The sequence below is a fragment of the Hermetia illucens genome, chromosome 1, assembly GCF_905115235.1.
Source record: "Hermetia illucens chromosome 1, iHerIll2.2.curated.20191125, whole genome shotgun sequence".
In the NCBI taxonomy this organism is placed as follows: domain Eukaryota; kingdom Metazoa; phylum Arthropoda; class Insecta; order Diptera; family Stratiomyidae; genus Hermetia; species Hermetia illucens.
The window spans coordinates 18,647,051-18,668,053 of record NC_051849.1 but is presented as its reverse complement, the minus strand read 5'-3'; the positions used below and the strand labels follow the sequence as shown (position 1 = coordinate 18,668,053).

At 41.5% G+C, this 21,003-nt stretch overlaps 1 protein-coding gene across 1 annotated transcript in view; it reads right to left on the bottom strand.

Annotated features, from left to right (window-relative positions):
* Positions 1-892: 892 nt before the first annotated feature.
* Positions 893-21,003, bottom strand: part of LOC119661524 (27 kDa hemolymph glycoprotein-like) — a 31,900-nt gene continuing 11,789 nt past the window's right edge. The window contains exons 2-7 of the mRNA XM_038070900.1: positions 2,740-2,915; positions 2,562-2,674; positions 2,333-2,496; positions 2,119-2,272; positions 1,557-1,686; positions 893-1,490 (exon numbers count right to left, since the gene is read on the bottom strand). Coding sequence (XP_037926828.1) covers positions 1,398-1,490; positions 1,557-1,686; positions 2,119-2,272; positions 2,333-2,496; positions 2,562-2,674; positions 2,740-2,915 — 830 coding nt within the window. The 3' untranslated portion in view covers positions 893-1,397. The remainder of the gene's footprint in view (positions 1,491-1,556; positions 1,687-2,118; positions 2,273-2,332; positions 2,497-2,561; positions 2,675-2,739; positions 2,916-21,003) is intronic.

Genomic DNA, 21,003 nt, shown 5'->3' with positions numbered 1-21,003 from the left:
TTTTAAGCGCGGAAGACTCGCCCTCATCCTTCTCCGTTTGCAGTTTTTCATGAAGAAAGAGCTTCCAGTAGTCACCATGTGGTGGAAGAGATAGGATTTGGCAGTCGAGCTGTTGGTGTTGGTTCAGCAGGAGTCTCCCAGGGTACCAATCCACGCTTCGCCCTGGGACCTATACTATCTTTTGACCACCACGGAGGATCAAGAATGGTCTGTTGAGTCGGTGCTGGGGTTTTCATGCGTTCAGGCAGAGTAGCCGAGTCGTACAGTTTTGGAGGATTCGCCATTATATTCCCGGCGGGCGTAGTTGCATTATTGGAAACCTGTCGATGGTTGAGACATGACCGAGCCCTCGATTGGCACAGTTTGCGTCCCGCTGGCTTATGTGAAGGATGGTAACTTTAGATATCGAATGATTAAGCGCTAATTTAAGGCGAATTTGGCTCGCTTATAACAAGACCCAATCGCTAGAACGTATAGGATTACGGTGGTTTATAAGAGGTACTATCATATAGGGCCCATGCATACCCTACAATTCGCATTGCCGAAGCTGCAAAGAAGAGGGAGATAGCCTCAGGCACATCCTTTGCGATTGCCAAGCTCTATCTAGAGCCAGGTTGCGTACGACACCTAAACACCTTCAAGAGACCTCTAGTGGCAGTGCGGGGGAACTGCTACCCTTTGTGAATGCTACGGGCTGGCTTTGAAGATCTGAGCTGGCTGGACTCTCCTTCTCTTGTAATTCGAATAGCCGTCATTGTCTTAGGAAGTTTGTGACATCAAAATGACGGACCACTGCGCTAATTGGGTTCCTCGGAGCGGGCACTGATACCTACCTACCGCTGCTGACCGCCCCAAGAACATGTAACAACTAAACTCATTCAAACACAAGATATTCATACAACGATTTTATTAACTGTGCAAATGCTCCATTTCTAAAAATAGATAAACAAGTACAATATATAAACAATTCATACATCAGCACTTTACCATAAAGGAACCAATTGATAGCGTATGAATATAGACAAGTCTTTTAGTTTCCTTTCTTTCAGATATAAATTCATTTTATAACATTGTGCCCTTATTCCTAACGTGAATATACACTAATTGCTAGAATATCTATTGATTTTTGCATTATATCAAAAGTTCTATTACTGTATATCATTTTCTCACGAGTACCTCTCATACATTCCTAATGGCGAGAACTATGATAATGCATCGTGTATCGGCAATAGTCCCTACTGTCGTCACATATTTACACATTTGAAATATGTAGTAGAAAAATGCACAGCAAAACTAATGTTAATGATTATGGGGGAGACAGAAGTATACGAACAAAGACTTTAACCGCTTACTAACTAATGGCTGATTCTCAATGTAAATAGATTCATTCGATTGTTTCAAAACGTGTACACTAGTCGCACTAATGCCGTGATACCAAGGAAGCCGAGGATGGCTGGCTGCAGAGTCGAAGAACTCGACTTCAAAGGGCTCTGCAAATGACAAGGAGGAATTCAATTATTATTAACGACGACATTTGAGAGGAGGGTTCAGCTCACCGTTTTCGAGTCAGCGCAAGTTGTTTCATTACGTATGAATCGGAACATTGACTCTACAATGTTGGCTGGAGTGATTTCCTCGCATTTTTCCAATGTTCGGACGACACAATCTTGGAATTCGTTCAAATCACTGTGAAAATAAGATTGTAATCGATGAGTGTAAATAAGTTCAATGTTCACGGGTGTTTTGACGATCTTACGTAAATGGAGTTGTAGAGGAGAATTTGTGTTTGGAAATGAATTTATTGAGACCTACAAGGCTAGTCTATTGTATACGAAATCATATTCAGTGAAAGACTTTCGACTTTGAATTTGAAATTAGGCATTGGATTATCACTCTGCTTTCGAATGATTTGGGAGCTGCAACAGCAGATCTTATCGCGTCTTACATCACAGTTCATGTGTATATTATCGAGGGGAAGCAACGGTCACATTGCTTCCATGCTACATGCATTTCTAATTATTTTGTCTCTAAACTGCTTCAATTTTAATCAAAGACAGTTTTATTGACTGCTGATAACGACAAGGTTCGTATGAACTTAAAACAGATGCTATTACTCACCGGCATTGCTCAACTCCAACAACCAATCGGGGGAGCTGCGAAATGTCATTGAACCCATCTTTAGGCACGTATTTTGAGAACGTTGAGTTAACACATTTGGTGATATCTTCTTTGCTTTGTTCAAAGCATTCAGGTCCCTTCTCGGCAATGAATACTAACAAAGAAATTCATATTGATCACTCTTGACGGGTTGCCACCAATTTGAGGCACTTACAAGCGATTTGATCCCCATCTTTGTGGCAAATGAAATTCAGCAAACTCGAAACGATTCGCATTGTGATATTGGAGTAGACGACCTCCTCCTCATCGAGACATGGTTCAATCTTTCCTCTTAAGTTTTCAATGCATTGAATTAACAACGGGCGTTTTCGGCAATATCTGGAACATTCAGAGAAAGAAAATTGCAAACAATGAAAATCAATCAAATAAATATCGCCACCTACTTATTGAACACCACGTCCAGTTCACCCTTTGGACTCGCCTCTTTAATCTCTTCTTGCATTGCAGTTGTGTTTATTATTTCAGAAACACATGTCATAACATTTGGTAGCTCTTTCTGCAAGATAAGAACGGTTTCATGCAATGAAAATGAGCATATTTTACAAACAAAAGTGAAATTACCTCTAAGTTTTCATAAGCTTCATCTCCGCTTTGTTTGGAGCATTTACTTTTTATCACGCTCTTGAAATCATCGACTGTGAAATTGGCAAACTCCTCTGGAATGCTTATATTACCAGGTAGCTGTGGTATTTGTGATTTAATTTGTTCCAAATCGACATCTTGTGTGTAAACATACACTGAAAAGTAAAAACAATTCAGTTAGATAAAAACTATTTCTTATTACGTATATCTTAGCATTAAAAAAATTGAAAATTGTATCGTTCATAAGATTCGTGGCGGTGCTAATTACTTTCAGACACTTACGCAACCGTAACGGTAACGGTAGGAGATTCGCGGAGTTCTGCAATTTCACCGCATCGTCATTGGTGGCTCATTGTTGGAACACAGGGCCTACAGGTCACTTGGGTCTCAACTGATCGACGCCATACGAGCAATCATATCGATCACTTCGTAATCAGCATTTAGGAGTTGTCTGCTGGTTCTGCATAACAAGAAAGGCGCTAACATCGGCCTCGAAAGGGATTACCATCTGATGGTCGCCTACGTTCTCTTGGTGCTCAGAGGTGGCGGTAAGGCAACTCTGTCGGCCAAATCAAAACCAAATGAGCGAGGGAACCTCCATAGTGGTGGCACCGGGAGATGCTGTATCACATTGATTTGCTGGCCGTGATGCAATAGGCGAATGCTCCAAAGGCATAATTAGGGCGATCAGACCCGAGTCTGCGCGGAGACTCATCTGAAGTGGCAGTAGGTCACGAAACCTTACCAGGGGTATACTGGTGACATGGGAACCGGGATAGCCTCTAAATTTATATGTTCCAGAAGAACTCCTGTTTCATGTGAGTTTCGCTCGGTTGTTGTGTTCGGTCCCCTCGTGGGAGCTTCATGGGGATTGTAGTTGCGTTCAAGGAAACAGAGACCTTCGGGCCCCAAATGTGGTGTTGCGTTGCAACGTAGGTGCCGTACTCCATAGTTCGGTAGAGATTTAGGTAGGTCTTGCATCCACTGATCCACTGGTACTTGACCGGTGCCGTTGTGCTTGTCTCAGCGGGGCTTTTTTTCTGTTTACAAAATCAATCCGTGTCTTAACAATACCGTGGGATTAAGCCCAGCGAAATCTCTACTTACGTTCGCTTGCGTATTACGTCCGCTACATCTCACAGGGTTGGAGAGCTGCGACCCCCAAAGTTCAACATTGACCGCTTGTATGATCCGACTATCGCTCGATAGTGAGAGAGCTATCTTGCTGATCGAACGGCAGGTATAATCAGTAACCCGCCTGAGAATATCGATGGGCCGCCATCAAAGGTGCTCTATTCTCGGGTGCTGCACAGGTAGTCGGCCACGTCCCGAAGGGGCGTCATAAGATCTGGCTGACTGCGGAATCGTGGAAGCGGATCGATGAGCGGTGGCGGGCGTGGCGCGGTCGAACTCCGATAGTAAGCGAAATCCTGAGAAATTCAGCGCCGTGAGAAGAAAGAATTTGCTATTGCGCTGGTCACGGAAGCGAAGGGTGCCGCAGATCGCAATGATTTCAGGAATATATAACGCAACACGAAAGAGCTTACATGTGGTCGCAAATCTATGAAGGATGTCAACGATCAAGAACTGAAGAGGCGGAAAGAACATTGCACCTCCTCCTCTTGTGAATGAAATGACTCGTCAGCGTAGCATGAGGATACGGACTGTTCCTCCAAACAAAAAAGAAATCATTTCGGTCACCAATGCATTCGAGCAGAAGAAAGCCGCTAGGCGTGACGACCTCCCCGCGGAGTTATTAATCGCTAAGTCTTTGGTTACTGCTGAGCTGACGCTTCCACTCGTACAGAAATATTGGGAATCCGAGACCTTTCCCAGAGAGTGGAATAAAGAGATGATCGTTAAGATCACAAAGAAGGGCGCCTGTTTTAAGTGTGACAATTGGAGGGGTATCTGCGTACTCCCTGCTATCGTAAAGACAATAGTTAAAATAATCCTGTAGCGCATCAAAGGATATCTTGAAAGCTTGATCGATAGAGCAGGCTGGTTTCCGGTCTCCATCCTCCCTTTCTTGGATGGCCATAATTATTCATACACAGATACCGTAATAGTCTATCAGTTATTTTTAATTGTTTTGACATCTGTCAAAAATAGATACTACCAAACGTTTGAGATTTCATATGACAATATAGTTTTTCATCGCTTTGCAAATGTCAAATCCACCACCAGAAAATGTGATTTTGCGGGAATCTTTAAGAACCTTCTTTCATTTGAAGAGAAGTGCTGTTGAAAGACATGGTTTATTGGTTGGGGGATGCGGCAAGCATACTCTATTCCAAATGCAACGCCAAGAGTGGTTCCGACGATTCAAAAGGGATAATTTCGATTTGAGAAACGAAGACCACCGGAAAAGTTTGAAAATCCGGAACTGCATTGCTCGATAATGATGACAATCAAACTCAAAAACAACTCGCAAAACAATTAAATGTGACACAAGCGGGCATTTTCTTACGTTTGAAAACCATGGGAAAAATTGAAAAGTGCGGAAAATGGGTACCACATGAATTGAGCGAAAGACAACAAGAAAACTGAAAAACCACTTGTGAAATTCTTCTCAAAATGCACGAAAGAAAATGTTTTTTTTCATCGAATCTTGTTTGGTTAAAGAAAAATGGATCTACTTCGAGAATCTTAAGCGAAAAACATTATTGGTCCATCCAGGCGAACATCTATTATATATCGATATATGGCGAATAAAAACTACTACTAGTGATGGACACGGTGTTGAGTTTTAATTTCTAGTAATACCCCGAGCAAGCATTGATTGTAAAAGACAATGAGTTGTTGAGTTTGGTGGGGTCACAAGGATGGGGTCTATTATGAACTTCAATTTGAATAATGCGTTGTTTGAAAAGCAACGAAAATGGGACACCAGGCACAAAATGATAAGTTTTCAGCATGATGAGCACACACATCAAAACCAGTGCTGCACTTCACTGGGATTACCTATCTCACTCGCCCTACTCAACAGACTTAGTGCCTTCTGACTTCCACTTGTTTATATCAATGGGACACGCGCTTGCTAAGCAACACTTCGGTTCTACCGACGAAGTCAAAAAATGGCTCGATGCATGGTTCGCTTCAAGAGACGAACGCTTTTAGTTGCAAGGTATCCACAAATTGACAGAAAGATGACAAAACTGTTCTCAATATCTGAAATAATAAAAAACTTGTTGTTTCTTTTTCGTTGGTGTGGATATTTATTCTTGCAAATTCCGATATTTCGGGAACCACTTGTTCACTTCATCCCCCCCCCCCCTTAAACCCAATACAAAATGATGTTACCCGTTGTATGTAAAGGAATTCACAGACCACAACTTCTCGCCAACGTAACAATTGGTTTTGCAGTTTTCGAGTAAAATGGGTGTGATAGACAGACAGACAGACGGATAGAAAGACATCGAGTCGATTCGATTCTTATAAGATCTTGTTTTACACAAAATCTTGAAAACGAAAGGAAAGTAGGGTCGTGATAGCTCGGGGGTTTCATAACATAATGTTGTGAATGAGTATCTGAGCCAAATCAGGGTAATAATTACGAGCTGAACACATTGCCTCCTACAGGGTACTATCATTCTATAAGGTTCCGTTATGGTCTTGAACGAAGTGCTTTAATATACTTCAAGGCCCAGGTTCAATCGGATTGTCTCGCCACAGTTATTATTATTAAAATAGTAGTCCATCGAATGCGAGATATCCCAAGTTATCGAAGAGATACTGCGAGATATATGAAGGAGAACGCAGCATGCATTCAACTGCGGCAGCTGAAGCTGAATTGAAGGACCACCACTAAAATATATGTTTCTGGAATGCAGTAAGGCCCAATTCGAAGATTTGATGGGTCGCTAGACGTATAACTTTATTACTAACATTAGGGAATGAATCAAGTGAAGACATGGGGAAACCAACTGTCATATTACCCAGCTCAAAAGCGAGTGGAGATGTTTTTATGAATTTTACACTTCCGTATAGGTATACAATTTCTGATATTTTAGCGAGGGTAAAATCCATAGTTCAACAAACCAAACAGAAGTTTTGCTTTTTTTGAATTCTGAAATGGTTAAACTATATGTGAACTAAAAACTGCAGACTCTAGTAGATTTAGCTGCCAGATAGTATCGAATCTAATAAAATACAAATTTCAGATACTAAATACCAAAAGCCAACCCAAATTGTAGTATGTACCAACAAAAAAAGATTAAATTAAGAGTTTAGAAAGATATGATTCGGCACATGCCTTAAAAATACCTAGATTATTTGACATTCGAAATTTTTTCGATAAGATAGACGCGCTATCTTGCCATATCCTTAAGCAAATGTTCATTACTGGGAAGGAACATTTTTCGATTGATAAATTCAAGTGCTTAGTCATTAAAAAAAGATTTATGGAACCCATTTTGCAACATTGTAGCGTGAAGCATTCACCAGCTGAACTTTCGATCTTCAACTTCGAGCATTTTGGGTGACGAGTACGATTAAAAGTAGATTCAATTTTAGAATAGCTCCTTATGCTAAGTATGAAAACGACAATTTCTTCACTAGTAGTAGATTCTGGAAGTCTAGACCAATCTAATATGTCGAACTATTAAAGAAGAACCTATAAGTCAGATGACAATCAAAGGAGTGATGACAATCGAAGGCACAATTTTCCTTTCAGAGATAGACAAACTGACTTCTTCTATAATGGATCTCGTGCTGCATTTCTGGAAAAATACTCTATAGAGTTCCTCAACGATGTTTCAAGATTTAGAATCTCCACCGAAACGTCTCAAAAACAAATTACTACAATTGAAAGTGCCAACATTGTCAAGCTAAGTTTGAAGTTGAGAAACAATATATTCTCAAGTAGTAATTAGAAAGTCATCAATACGAAATGCTTTCAGGGAATTTTTAAACGTTGATAAAGATTTCAGTTCAACCATATTAAAGCTGGAGCTAGGTTCTATTCTTTGGGGTCTGCCCTTTCGTTTACAACAGTGAATTACGCTTCAATATCCAAAAATACTTCTATCGTTTTAGAATGGGTTGGACTGGGGTGAAGTCAGCAAGTGAGCACAAGATAAATCCAGACATTTTGGAAGCACGAGAGAAGATTGCTTTTCACCGCAAGGGCAACAAAGAGAAAAGAAGAGTTGATGATGCCCAACTCCTACACATTTGCAGATCCAGATCCAAATTTTGGGCAAAACAGTGAAGGAAGATTTAGCGCTGTGAAGACGAGCAACAGCAGGTTCGGTGCATATAAGCAAATTGTTCGACGACTTCAATATTCTGGCCATTAAAACAGATCAGAAGAATACGATAATTATCAGACTGAGAACCTCGGGGTATTTTGGTATTTATCTTCAGTCTGATTCTGTTTACTCCTCAAAAAGTCCATGACTCGATAAGAGAACAAGCAGATCTTATCAGCGCAGTCAAATTGTTTGGGAAAAGATGTCAAATTGAAAGCCTCCACTTCGCCCCACTTCGTCAGTGCAGGAGAATCCAGACAGGAGATCAACCTGCTTTTTTGTCGACCTAGCTTTCCAGATGTTCTTTGATGAGTTGAAAGATAATTTTAGCTATTCTCTTTGCGACCTTAGGAAGCACAGAAGCACCCCTCATATTATCGCCCTTCCTAAAGATCATCCCCTTCTGCCATCGAAATTCATAGTATCTACGAACAAGTGGAAGTAGTAACTATAACGAAATGCAAAAACAATTCTCAGAATTCGATTAGATTGTTCTGGCTAGCGGCTTTGTTTCTATCGATTTCAATTCTGTTTGGAGGGAGCAATGCAAATCTTTATGTTAGGATGACCTACCATATCATCCACGAGATGTCAATCTGTTAAACGATTCAGAATGGTGAAGGGCTTCTTCTACTTCTTCAGCTGCTCTCTTGTAATGATAAGTTAAGAATGTACTCAAACAATGTGTCCCTGATAATTACGGTGAAAGTTGCAAAAGTCTACAAACCTTTCAGTTATTGTTACGGGCACCAAAACCATGACTTCATACCACAGCAAATTGTTGTCACGATCACAATGTCACCTTCAGAAAGCCTCGTCTGAACCGCTTTTAATTACTCATAAAAAGCATTCTTCTCCTCTATATCGAAAATGTCCATTAGTGCATAGCAATGCATATACAAATGTCGCCTGTGTGACCTATCCACTGCCACTTCCGTCTTCCGATAACATCGCGTACTAGTGCCAAGCTTGTGTGCCGACCAAGTTCTTCGTTTGAAATAGTATAAAACCAGCGAACTCCGATGATAAAGAGGCAGGCGCTGTACCAATGTGCGTTGGAAATTCCAGAAATCCACGAACCTTCCACTATTATTGTTGACCGTGTTTCCCTATCGCAAGTCCGAGCAAGGTGTTGTCAGATCCCACCTTGGCATTCAGATCATTCATCACGATCACAATGTCACCTTTAGGAACCCTACCCCAAAGTGCGTTTAATTGCTTATAGAAAGCATTCTTCTCCACTATATCGGAAATTTCCGTTAGTGCGTAGCATTGTACAATTGTGATGCACCTTAAACTGGATCGGATTCTAGCAATTAGAAGTTTGTCAGAAACCGGCTTCCAGATCAAGAGATCGCGCCTTGCGGTAGCCTTTAGAAACAACCCGACGCATCTGCTACCACTTTGCTTTCCAGAGTACAAGAGCACATTCTGAGGACTCTCGCTACCGTTGTCGAAGAGCGTGCGTCCAAAAACAATTCATAGTCCGTTTTCGATAGCCAAAAGTCGTTGTCGTGAGGTCAATCCCTATTCGCGGCAGTGTTGATGTTTCGGTAGCAGTAGAGTTTCAAAATTTGCAGATTACTAGCCCACAAATTTTTACCCCTTTCAGACGCCTCTTGCGACAAGCAGGGATGATTTTAAGTGTATTCTTAAGCCCCAACTCACGGGACACAGAGGGGAAAGGAAACGGTTATGAAAAGAACTGATAAGGTAAGCTACCTAATTGCTCCAGACGAAAAAAGAAAAGGGCGGAAACTTTTGAATTAGATATTCAAACAAATTACCAAAACATTTTATGCAGACGGGATGGGTAAGTAAGTGGAAAGGATATTTAAATACAATTAGGAAACTTCCGCAATTGGGCTTATGTGGTGCAAGCAGGTCTCTATTGCAACGAACAATGGAGTATCCTTCGGGCAACTCGACGTTTAATACCAGGTTTTTGCAATACTGATGACATAATTTTGTAGAGCCTAGGGGAATACCCCAAAAATCGACATTTTAATTTTTAGACCTCTAAATTTTAATACAAAAAAAAAAACATATTAATAAAAGAGCCAATTGCGAAACACGTCCAGAAAGTAAGTGCAATAAGTTTTTCAATGGAAATGTTTTTTTTTTAGATATTAGCAAGACTGACGTTAGTAAATTGAAAACTACTGGCCCAGCAGCATCTTTTACCAAAAATCCGCTACCTAGTTGTGAAAGGAAAAGCTCGAGTAGAGATTTTTAATCAGGTTAAAACTATTTATGGTTATGGAGTTATAAATCATACACTTGACTTGAGTTTAAAAATAACTTCCAACTGTAATTGGCGAACTTCTGGAAAAAGTTGAAAATGCGGTTCGTGACGATCACTGAATTACCATCATCAACAACGGCGCAACAACCGGTATTCGGTTTAGGCCTGCCTTAATAAGGAACTCCAGGCAACCCGGTTTTGCGCCGAGGTCCACCAATCCGATATCTCTAAAAGCAGTCTAGCGTCCTGACCTACGCCACCGCTCCATCCTAGGCAGGGTCTGCCTCGTCTTCTTTTTTTACCATAGATATTGCCCTTATACGCATCCGTTTAAGGACACGTAAAGTTCTGTACAATGACACGTGATGGACTGAAATATTCAAAAGAGATTCGCGAGTGCATGTTGAAGGGTCACTTTAGTGGAGCTTCAGCATTTGCGGACGAACTTTCACGGTCAATTTCGCCAACATTTATGGTTTTTGGGATAGTGCTCTCGTCTAGGTCGGTTCAGGCCAACCGGAATGATCTTTTGGCCATCACCCAATTCCTTAAGTCATTACAAACGGGAGAAGGAAGGAAATCAGTAATCATGAAAGGCAATTTTACAGGATCAGTTAGAAAGGTAGGAAGTGAGCCATATGATAATTGGAGAGAGGAAGTTAAGACTAGTCGATTTGGAGAATATAGGAATCAATGGCTTTATATAAATCGGAATAAATGACGTGTATCTCCTGCCGTGAATTAAGAGGGATCCTAAGTCCACATCCACTTGATGTTGGACCGGACCAATGGAGAGCAACTTGCTCTCACGTTTTTTGGTCCACGATCCCTCGTTTGGGGCATGGCACCCAAGCATTTAAAAATATGGACTAACGGTTTCGTCCGGTTCAACATCAAGTGGATGTGGACTTAGGATCCCTCACTATCCTGAACAATAATTTAGCTTTAACCTAGCTCAGGCTCAAACTGTTGCCGGTTTCACTTGGATATAATTCGCACTCTTGTGGTGTCTTTGTGAATATATAAAATAGCGTTTTCCATCTGTTGCCACTTACGATCACGTTGCTCCCAGGGCAGAGGTGAGGCAGCGTCTAATGAGTTACCTCTGCCCCCTGGACGAAACCGTTAGTCCATATTTCTAAGTTGGGGATCTGGGGCTTGAAGCGTGTCAGAGCATTACATTCAAGCCCCTGTAGGAAGTATTACGCTCGTTCTTGATTTGACTCAGATACCCATTCACCGCTGAGTCGACTGCTATCCAATATACAATCACGATACAAATAAGTCTATCACCGGTGAAATTTGAACCACGACCTTCCGGTACTGAAAGCTTTAGTTCGGAGGTAAAAGATTTGTTAGCGATGGAAAAGAGAATTCTGTGATTGATGACTATTTTGAAGAGTTCGATGTGTCTCCCTATGAAATTATAAGGAAATGGATATCTAGACTATTCTGAGAGATAAAGGTATGTTTTCACAATTTTTTTTTGTGTTTCCAATGTTAGATGAGATACTGTGTGTGGATAGAATGGGTGAAAACTTGGAATAAATACGTCCTTGCCACTTCCAGGCCATCGTCAATTCTTATCTTCAAGACATGGGTTTAGTAACCTGGTTCGATATTATCAACATATTGCAGCTGATTTTTCCAATTAACGCAACGTGTCCGATGACTCAAGTATTCACCTTATATTCACTCGTAAGCACATGTGCTTGTACGAGCATATACAAAAGTACACATTCATTAAGTAATCTCTTTAGTGAAAGAAAAGATTTCTATGATTACCGTATGAGCTTTTACGTAAACTATTTATTGTATAATGTCAAAGTCCATATGAAAGTACTAAAAATCGAAAAAGATTATGAGACACTGTTGATTATGTGCAAAAAAATAAACCTTAACCTTGATCATCGTAATTATTCAGGCTTATCAATATTGAATTATTGCCGTCGAAGGATGGTGTAGACATAGATACAGTGAAATGAGGCAAAATAATATACAATCTCCGCCCACGTGAATGATTCCACCCGAATCGAACATGATACGGACGTAATTTCTGATAAAGTGAATTCCTGACATCGAGGCTAGAATTTTCAAAGTCAATTGCAGCAATTACTTGAGAACTGATGTGAATTTTACATGAGATTATGTGCGAGCTGGAAGTGCTGTTTGTCTGTAACAAACAAAATGCAAATCGACGTGTCAACCTACAAACAGTCGCTTTTAAGATTGAATGATTCTGCAAAATTTAAAATTCCTCCCCTCCCTGGCTCCCAGAATTGATTTCATCAACAAATCACGACAAACAATGTCTGCAGGATTGGAGCACAATTAACGCGAACCTCCAACATTGTTATTGCCGTCTTCGCTACATAATTTATTTTCGAATCAAATATCGCTAATTGGGGTCAATTACATTTGATTCTATTTAATAACAACGGTCAGAGTAAAAGTAATGCAACAACCTCGGAATATCGCTCCAACAGCGATCCAATCACTGGTAATCACAGGGGAGCATATAGGGTGCCATTTTTGCTGAGCATAATTCAATTAATGACGACGTGTCCACGTCAATCCCGTAATCTCATAGCAATTACAAAGAATTGACCAAACGGTGGCTAATTATAATATACAAGAATTTACTGGCGCGATTGATTTAAAACGGCGATAAAGCCAAATTGCTTTACATGGAACCTAGATAGCCCTCAAATGTCAGACATGAGCTTTGGGGCTGACTTTGTGCTATTTTCAGTTGATAAGAATTTAATTGTTCTTGTGGAAAAAACTGATAAAATTGGTGTCCATACTTAATTGAATTCATCATAATTCATAAATCATTCTGCTCAGACAAAGCACATCATTATTATGCGTATTCTGAGCCATACTGGGCAGTTTTTATGAAATCCTTTGTCATATCAAACTACAAAAAAGTGAAATATGAAAATCCTACGTAGAAGAGAGAATATCAACATCGCTTTGAATAAAATTCTGTAAATTACGGATTGACGTAATGAGAACTGATTAAATATGGAACACTTGAACCTATTACCTAACTATATTACTAGTAAGTGAATTCCCGCCTCAGATTTATTGTTTTCCATATTATGTTTATGCATAACAATAAAGTGAAACATTGAACTGAATCTTAATGGCGCAGGGCGTTATTTAAGTGGTCAGAAGCGTAATGCAGTAGTGAGAAACGGCGACAGGCCGACCAAGAAAATGCATCCAACGTCATTAGAAACAACATGATCGGATTGAGTCACAAGCCCCGGAAAAATACTAGGGCGTCCACTTTAGTACACGCGGGATGACAGGTCCCGATCCAGTCGAGAAATGGGCAACAGTTTTTAACGCATGGACGGCGTCAGAACGTAAGCAAGTTAGTCCGAACAAAACAAATACATGTCTGCACGCTAAATGTTGGTATCCTAACTAGAAAGACCGAGGACCTCGCAAGAGCCCTTCGGAAAAGGCGCATTGATATCTGCGCTCTGCAAGAAACCCGATGGTTGGGTGACAAAAGCTGCGACATTGAAAGCGAACGCGGTAAAAATGGCTACAAACTTCTCTATTTTGGTAGCCCACGCACTCAATATGGTGTTGGCATTACCATCTCAAACGGTTTCCGTGATGCCATTAAAGAATTCGAACTGATGAAGCTCCCCATTATATCAACTGATCGCACTATTCACTTCTTCACCGCGTACGCACCATACACACGCCGATATTTTACCACTGTCACTGATTGCAAAGTCGTTCCCTATGAGACCCACGCACCTCAACATCGGCCGTTGATTGCCGTCCTGCAAATTAAGCCACCGATAAAACAGCGTGAGGAACACACTGGCCCGCCGTAGATTAAATGGTGGCGATTTCGTGAGAAGAAAGAAGAAACGGTCTCACTCATACGATTGCCAACCATTACGAATGTGGAAGAATCGTGGAACCAAATGAAAGACACGATCGACAAAGCGGCCTCTGCAACCCTCGGGTTCACCAAGCCAGGTAAGCGATACATTAACCGAGATACTTGGCTTTGGGATGACGATGTTGAAATGAAGGTCCGTGAAAAGAAACGCCTCTACCACAAATTTCTCGACGATAAAACACTGACCAATTGGCAAATTTATAAGAATGCCAACCGGGAAGCAAAGAAAGCAGTAGCTGTCACTCGAGCGGACCATTACAAAAATCTTTACGATGAACTGGACACTCGGGATGGCGAGAGCGATCTCGACTCGCTAAAAGCCGTAACGAACGCACACAGGATATCGAAGACTTCTGTTGGTTAATGACAAGAACGGTACTTTGCTGATCAACCGTCGAGCCGCAACGGATAGATTGCGAGAATACTTCGAGCGATTTCAACTGAAGAATTTGGTCATCCTTCACTTCCACAATCATTGCCGACATTTGGAGCAGATCCACCTGTCAGCGCAACTGAAGTTGAGGAGGCAATAAAACGAATGAACTCGGGGAAAGCCACAGGACCCGACGACATCGCATCTGAGTTCTGGAAAGCGAACAGCTGGGACCCAACACTATGGCTCAGTGAATTATTTAATCGGATTATTCAAGAAGGAAGAACACCATCTGACTGGCAAGAAAGTACCACTGTTCCAATATGGAAAAAGAAAGGTATTCCAGCAGAATGTTCAAATTACCGTCCGATCCGGTTACTTTCCCATACCATGAAGATTTTTGAACGCATTCTTGACAACCGTATTCGCGAAATCGTTGAAATAACCGTGAATCAAGCCGGATTTGTCAAGAACTGCGGAACTACTGACGCAATACACGCTGCGCGCTTACTCATGGAGAAACACCGTGAGCAGCATCGCCCTTTTTACATTGCACTTCTGGATCTAGAGAAGGCGTTTGACCGTATGCCACATGAACTCATCTGGTATGCTTTATGACAGCACTTAGTATCGGAAGAACTCGTACGCTGGGTTCAATTGTTCTACCACGATTGGAAAAGTAAAGTTCGAAATGTGGCGGGTGTATCAAAACCGCTTCGTGCCTCTGTTAGTGCGCTTCCCATTGGTAAGTTGCTTCCCATTTGGTCCGGTCCGACATCAAGTTGATGCGGACTTAGGACCCCAGAATTCACAAAAAAATATTTTCAGCTCTGGCCAAGCTTTGGTCAATAGGATTGGCGGATTTGCGCTTGATATAATTCGTAGTCATGTTGTGTTCTGCGAATCTGAATGAAATTCCAATTTTTGTCGACCGATCCCCATGAAAAAGGCACTATCACTGTCAGTGGCCTGCCCAAAGCTGAGCGATCTAAATATCTCGGGTCAATGCTATCAGCCAATGGAGAACCGAGTTATGAAACTGCTTCACGGATTAGCGTAACTTGGATGGGATGTCGTTCCACAACTGGTGTTCTTTGTGGTCGACGTATCAATCAACGTCTCAATTCTAAAATTTACCGCAATGTCGCAAATGACAGAATAAAATGGCACAACTGATCAGAACTAGAATACTTCGCTAGTGAAAGGGACAAAGGCTAAAGAAAAAGCAGAAAATGGATCTTAACTTGGAAATGAGATATTGCTATATTGAGTTGGGGAAAAAGAAATGTCGTATTTCTGATCTAAATTTGACGCTTTATTTAACATACTTAGAATTATCCGATTTAAGTCAAATATGTGCTGTTTTGTTCGTAAACTTGTTGCCATTTAGAGGGCAACTTCATTATCCTCCCCTTATAAAACCCCCTCTCCTTATTTGCAAAAAACTCAGCCAATTTTCGCAAGCCTCTTCTGAGGCCAACTTAGTAGCACCAAGAGCATTTTGTATGGACCGGAAGAGATGATAATCATTTGGTGCCAGGTCCGGACTATGCCGTGGGGGCGATAGGACATCCCATCCGAGCTCAATCCGGGCTCGGTGATTGTTTGGGCCGGCTCGCCAGGCTTCGACCACGATCTTTTTCGCTTGAGGTTGTTGTACGTGATCCACTTTTCATCACCAGTCACCATCCGCTTCAAAAATGGGTCGAATTCATTCCGTTTCAGCAGTGTATTGCAGGCGTTGATTCGGTCCAAGAGATTTCTTTGCGTCAACTCGTGTGGCACCCAAACATCCAACTTCTTTTGGAATCCAATCTTCTGCAAATGGTCCCAAACGGTTTTATGGTCCTTACCCAGTTCCTGGCCAATCGAGCAAATGCTCACATGCCGGTCTACTTGGATGATTTCGACGATTTTATCGGTTTCTACGACGATTGGCCTACCAGTACGGGGTGTATCTTCGACATCCACTACACCAGAACGAAATCGATCGAACCAACACTGTGCTGTGCGAATCGTTACAGTATCGGGCCCATAAGCTACACAATTTTTTTCGGCGTCTTCGTTGCATTTTTACCTCGCAGGTAGTAAAAACGTTAAATATAACGAATTTCTTGCTTGGTGGGCTCCATCTTTGACGCGCTATAACTTGAGACTGAAACGTACGATCACAACATTTGTAGCACAGGCTGTCGTCTTCCAATCGCCGTATAGTATGACCCGATGCGATAAGTATAACACAAGATATGTTTAAGTGTCGCTTTCTATTGACAAAATATGACATTTCTTTTTCCCCAACCCACTATATACATATGCACTCCTTAAGTTGCAAAGCATAACTTTAATTAGAGCTACAAAATAGAATGCATCTAATTCGACCAGGCACGATTTGGTGAGTTAATCATTTCTAAGATCTTGTTTACAAAACCTTATTAAAATCGGTTCAATATTTGTCCGTCTGTTCGTGTCTTTTTCTTTTATGGTAGGTGGAAAACTTCAAAAGCTACTGCTGATTTCTGTCATACGATTATGGGGGACTTTTACCCACTAAAACCGTCTATCCACTCTCCCCACGTGACTACTATATGGTATTAGGTCGCGGGGTTGTATCAGTATTTAACTGATAACCGTGATGGGGATCCTCTCCCTCTATTTCTTAGTAAGAAAGTAAGCCGTCAGACTATCAACTAAACACCTCCCCGTCATCACAGATCTAGTTTGAAACCGTTTAACACATTTCGGGCTAGCCCTCCTATTCCCTCGCCTTAGGGAAGGAATTCCTCCAACTAAAGGAAGTGGAGAAGAGAAAGAAAATTGCTAGTTTGAAGAATCTCCTGCAATCCCGTCCCACCGCCAGTCGAGTCCAGAGTTCTTCGCGAGGATAAATACCCGAACATAATGCACAATACGGCTCTGTCTATCAGTGCTCTTCAGCACCTATCTGACAGTTATGACCGGAGAAAACCCCCTCCTTTGTACTTATATAAATTTGCTAGCGGATCCCACACCACCTGCCACAAGAAAGAAAAATGTGACCGGTGTCGTCCGCCACCCCAAGCAGAACGGGCAGTCAGGGAATCATGCCCTTCCAATCTTGTGCAGGTAACATGGAAAACATCCATGCCCACTTAGAAGCTAAGTAGGGAAATTATTATGAATCTAACTATGCTTGCCGATGAGCCGCGCTAACTATTTCCCTCTTCATTTGTTTTCCCAAGGGAGTTTACACTTACTCAGTGTATATTGCCGGTCCTCACGAGCAGCCACTTCCCTTCCTTCGCTTGGGGATGATTTTGCGTTCCTTAGCAAGGAGGAAAACGGGAATCACTCTCGGTACTGGGACAGCGCAGCAGGCAAATACCACCCGCAGAATTCTCAATTTCCTTGTCAAGGGCATCAGCCCAAACCTCCGCGGAATGGATTAGAATGGACTGTGTGGTACTCATAAGACGTTTTCTGTTAAAGGAAGGAGCCCTAATGTTTGCCGGTAGCCGACGTAAGACCGAAACTCCTGCTATGGCCTTCTCCGCTGTTGCTTTGATTCAAGTCGGACGTCGATCCAAGTTATTTGTCGATTTTGACTCTATAATCAACTCGCCGGTCGACACGGGATGCAGGGACGAGATTCTGTTTTTGGTCAAAGCTGATACCATAAGATTTCATATATTCGCTTACCCGTCGCATCAATATGCTAAGTTAGCTTTGAGACTATTCAACACTACATCTATCAAAAAGTGTCGAAACGTCATCTGCATAATTCACAAGGCGTGACTCTTCTGGCATTTTGAGATACTATACTATTGTCAGATGCATCTCTGAGGTGCAGCCCTTGTGCTACCTCCAACATGACCTCCATCTACCTCTGGCTCAACTTAGATATTGCCTCAATATCCACGAGAAGTAATCCGGCACATGGAATTAACTTTCGAATGTACCTAGCATATCCGTAATCTTACGGAGCCGAAATAAACGATTGGTGTCCCACCTCGATGAACAGCATCCATATGATAACATTCCCTGTGGATCTCCCAGATCTTAAACTGTGACGTCCAGTAACCTTCCGGTGTGAAACACCAGTTTATATACTTCTGGCAAAACATAACTTCGGGGTATGGCGCCTTATTTTCCACCGAAAGGACAGTCTCTTCCAACTCTTTAATAATGAAAAGTGAAAAGTCATCGGCGGGGGTCCGTAGAGAATATATCGATATTAAGTGAAAAGGATTTCCGCAGGGCTTCGATTTGCCGGTGGTCCCCGTACACCCCGTTGACTAGCTCCTGTTAACAGCGAACTACGGAGTCTGCTTTTAGCTGATCTGTACCCTGTTATTGTGGTGCATGTCTCCTCCCGGTTGTTTAAACATTGTGCCAAAGGGCGGAATAGCAGAAGGCGGAAGGCAGCAATAACCGCCGTCCACCAATATCTAGACGGCTGACCACAACTCCCGGGTGCCTCCCGGAGCATGGAGGCATATTATAGCCCGTCTCTAGCTGTTCCAAGAACTTCAAAGAACCTCCCGATGTTCATCTTCGCGACAATCCACGCCCAGAGAGAGCGGGCTGGCAAAGGCCAAGAGGTAGCGCCAAGCATTTCAAACGCGATGTATTTATGGTGACTCGCCGGGAATTCTTCCAGAACTCTTCTTTCCATTGGGAAAGCTCCATTTGCAGCTTAGGCAACTACGTGGATTGGATGTTTAAAACTACGAACCCTACCTGACATTGAAGTTACCCCCAATCCAGATCCCCTCTTCTTGCCGAAGACAGAACTGTTAAAAATTCTGGATCAGGTAGGTAATGAATGAGTGGAACAATACACGATGAAAGACTCATGAAATTGGTAGGAACTAAAGGGAGCTGGGAGCTATGAACCTCTTTTGAAATGTGATCAAGGGCTACTTTGCTCATTATCAAAAACGCTTGGAAATTAAAAATTCTAATAAATTAGAATTGGCCAAAACTTTTCATTTCTAATTTTCGAGCTGGTATTGTAAAACATTTGATAAATGGCTGTCGCAATATTAAGATTGCCGTAATAATTGAGAGTATTCTCGGAAATAGCAATGAAGAGCCATAAGTTCTATGCGTAGTTTGATTCAGTCAATTGTACACATTTTGCTTCTTAAGGGTAGGCTGCTTGTCTGTTTTGCCAAGGGTCATCAGACGGAGATTCTCTGTAGGAGAAAATTTCAATAAAGGTCAATGGTACTCAGATCATAAGAAACTGCAGCTAAAAACACAAGGAACTTCAAGCAAAAAACAATATCTCCGGAAATTGTGGTCTGAGTGAAATATGACCCATTAGTATCTACGAAGCCATTATGAATAATAAACATGAACAAAAATCAGATTAAGACAACGTTGTTAAAAATAATTTCAGAGAAAATGATAAGGTTCCGAGATTGGATGGAATTCTGAAGTCACTAGAACCAGTTATTCCATTAGCATTTTTAAATAATAAACGAAGGAAGATACAATGGTGACTTATTTGGAAAAGACGTTGGGGTCGCTGTAGTTGCGAAGTGTCCAAAAGATGTAGATTTTTATCTAAATGGAACCATTGGCATTATCAAATCGAAGTTGAAAATGGTCAAAGTATACCTTTCAGAGGGAAGGGCACCAGAAGGTAACCTTAGGACCTTAGGAAAATCAGGAGCTGACGGAAATAATAGCAACTTGAGCTTCAAAGAGTGCCTATAGTAGATTATATACTGGAGAAGACAAAGACTGCTTCATCTCTAGCAAGGTTTTGTGTAAAATAAAACCTTATGAAAATCGATTCGATGTCTGCCACACCCGATTAACTCCGAAACGACTAAACCAATTGTCACGAAATTTGATAAGAACGTGTGGTCTGTGAACCCCTTTACATGCAATGGGTGGCATCATTTTGGACTGGGTTTAAATGAAGGGGGGAGGGGGCTTCCCATACATGTGAAAGGTGGGTCTAATTTTTTTCGAAGAATATGGTCATGTGGGATATTAAATGAAAGGGAACAATGAGTATTTTTCAAAACTGATATTTTTGATACCGGGTGGAACGTAGGAGAGTGAGGGCGTGTGTGCCTAAGAAAGTATTACAGGTCGCGCTATCAGAACCTACACAACCGAAAAATCTAAAAAAATCACGGTGTTGTATCCGAACGAAATCTAGGCCTCAAAACACCTCCCATTCTGACATCTGCTTAAATGAAGTTAATAATAGTATATTTCAGTATTTTAGAAATTTATCCGAAAACCCCCCTCAAGTTTATCCTAGAAGTACAAAATTTGGTAAAGTTGTAAGTAATAACAAAATTTTGGAAAGTTTGACAAAAGTCGAACCATTGTTAACAAAGGTATAGGGGGTCTAAATTGTGTATTTCAGTGAATTTATCGCACTCTATGAGGTTAGATAATTAAGTAGTGATACTGATTCCATAAAAACCGTATATTTAAAAAT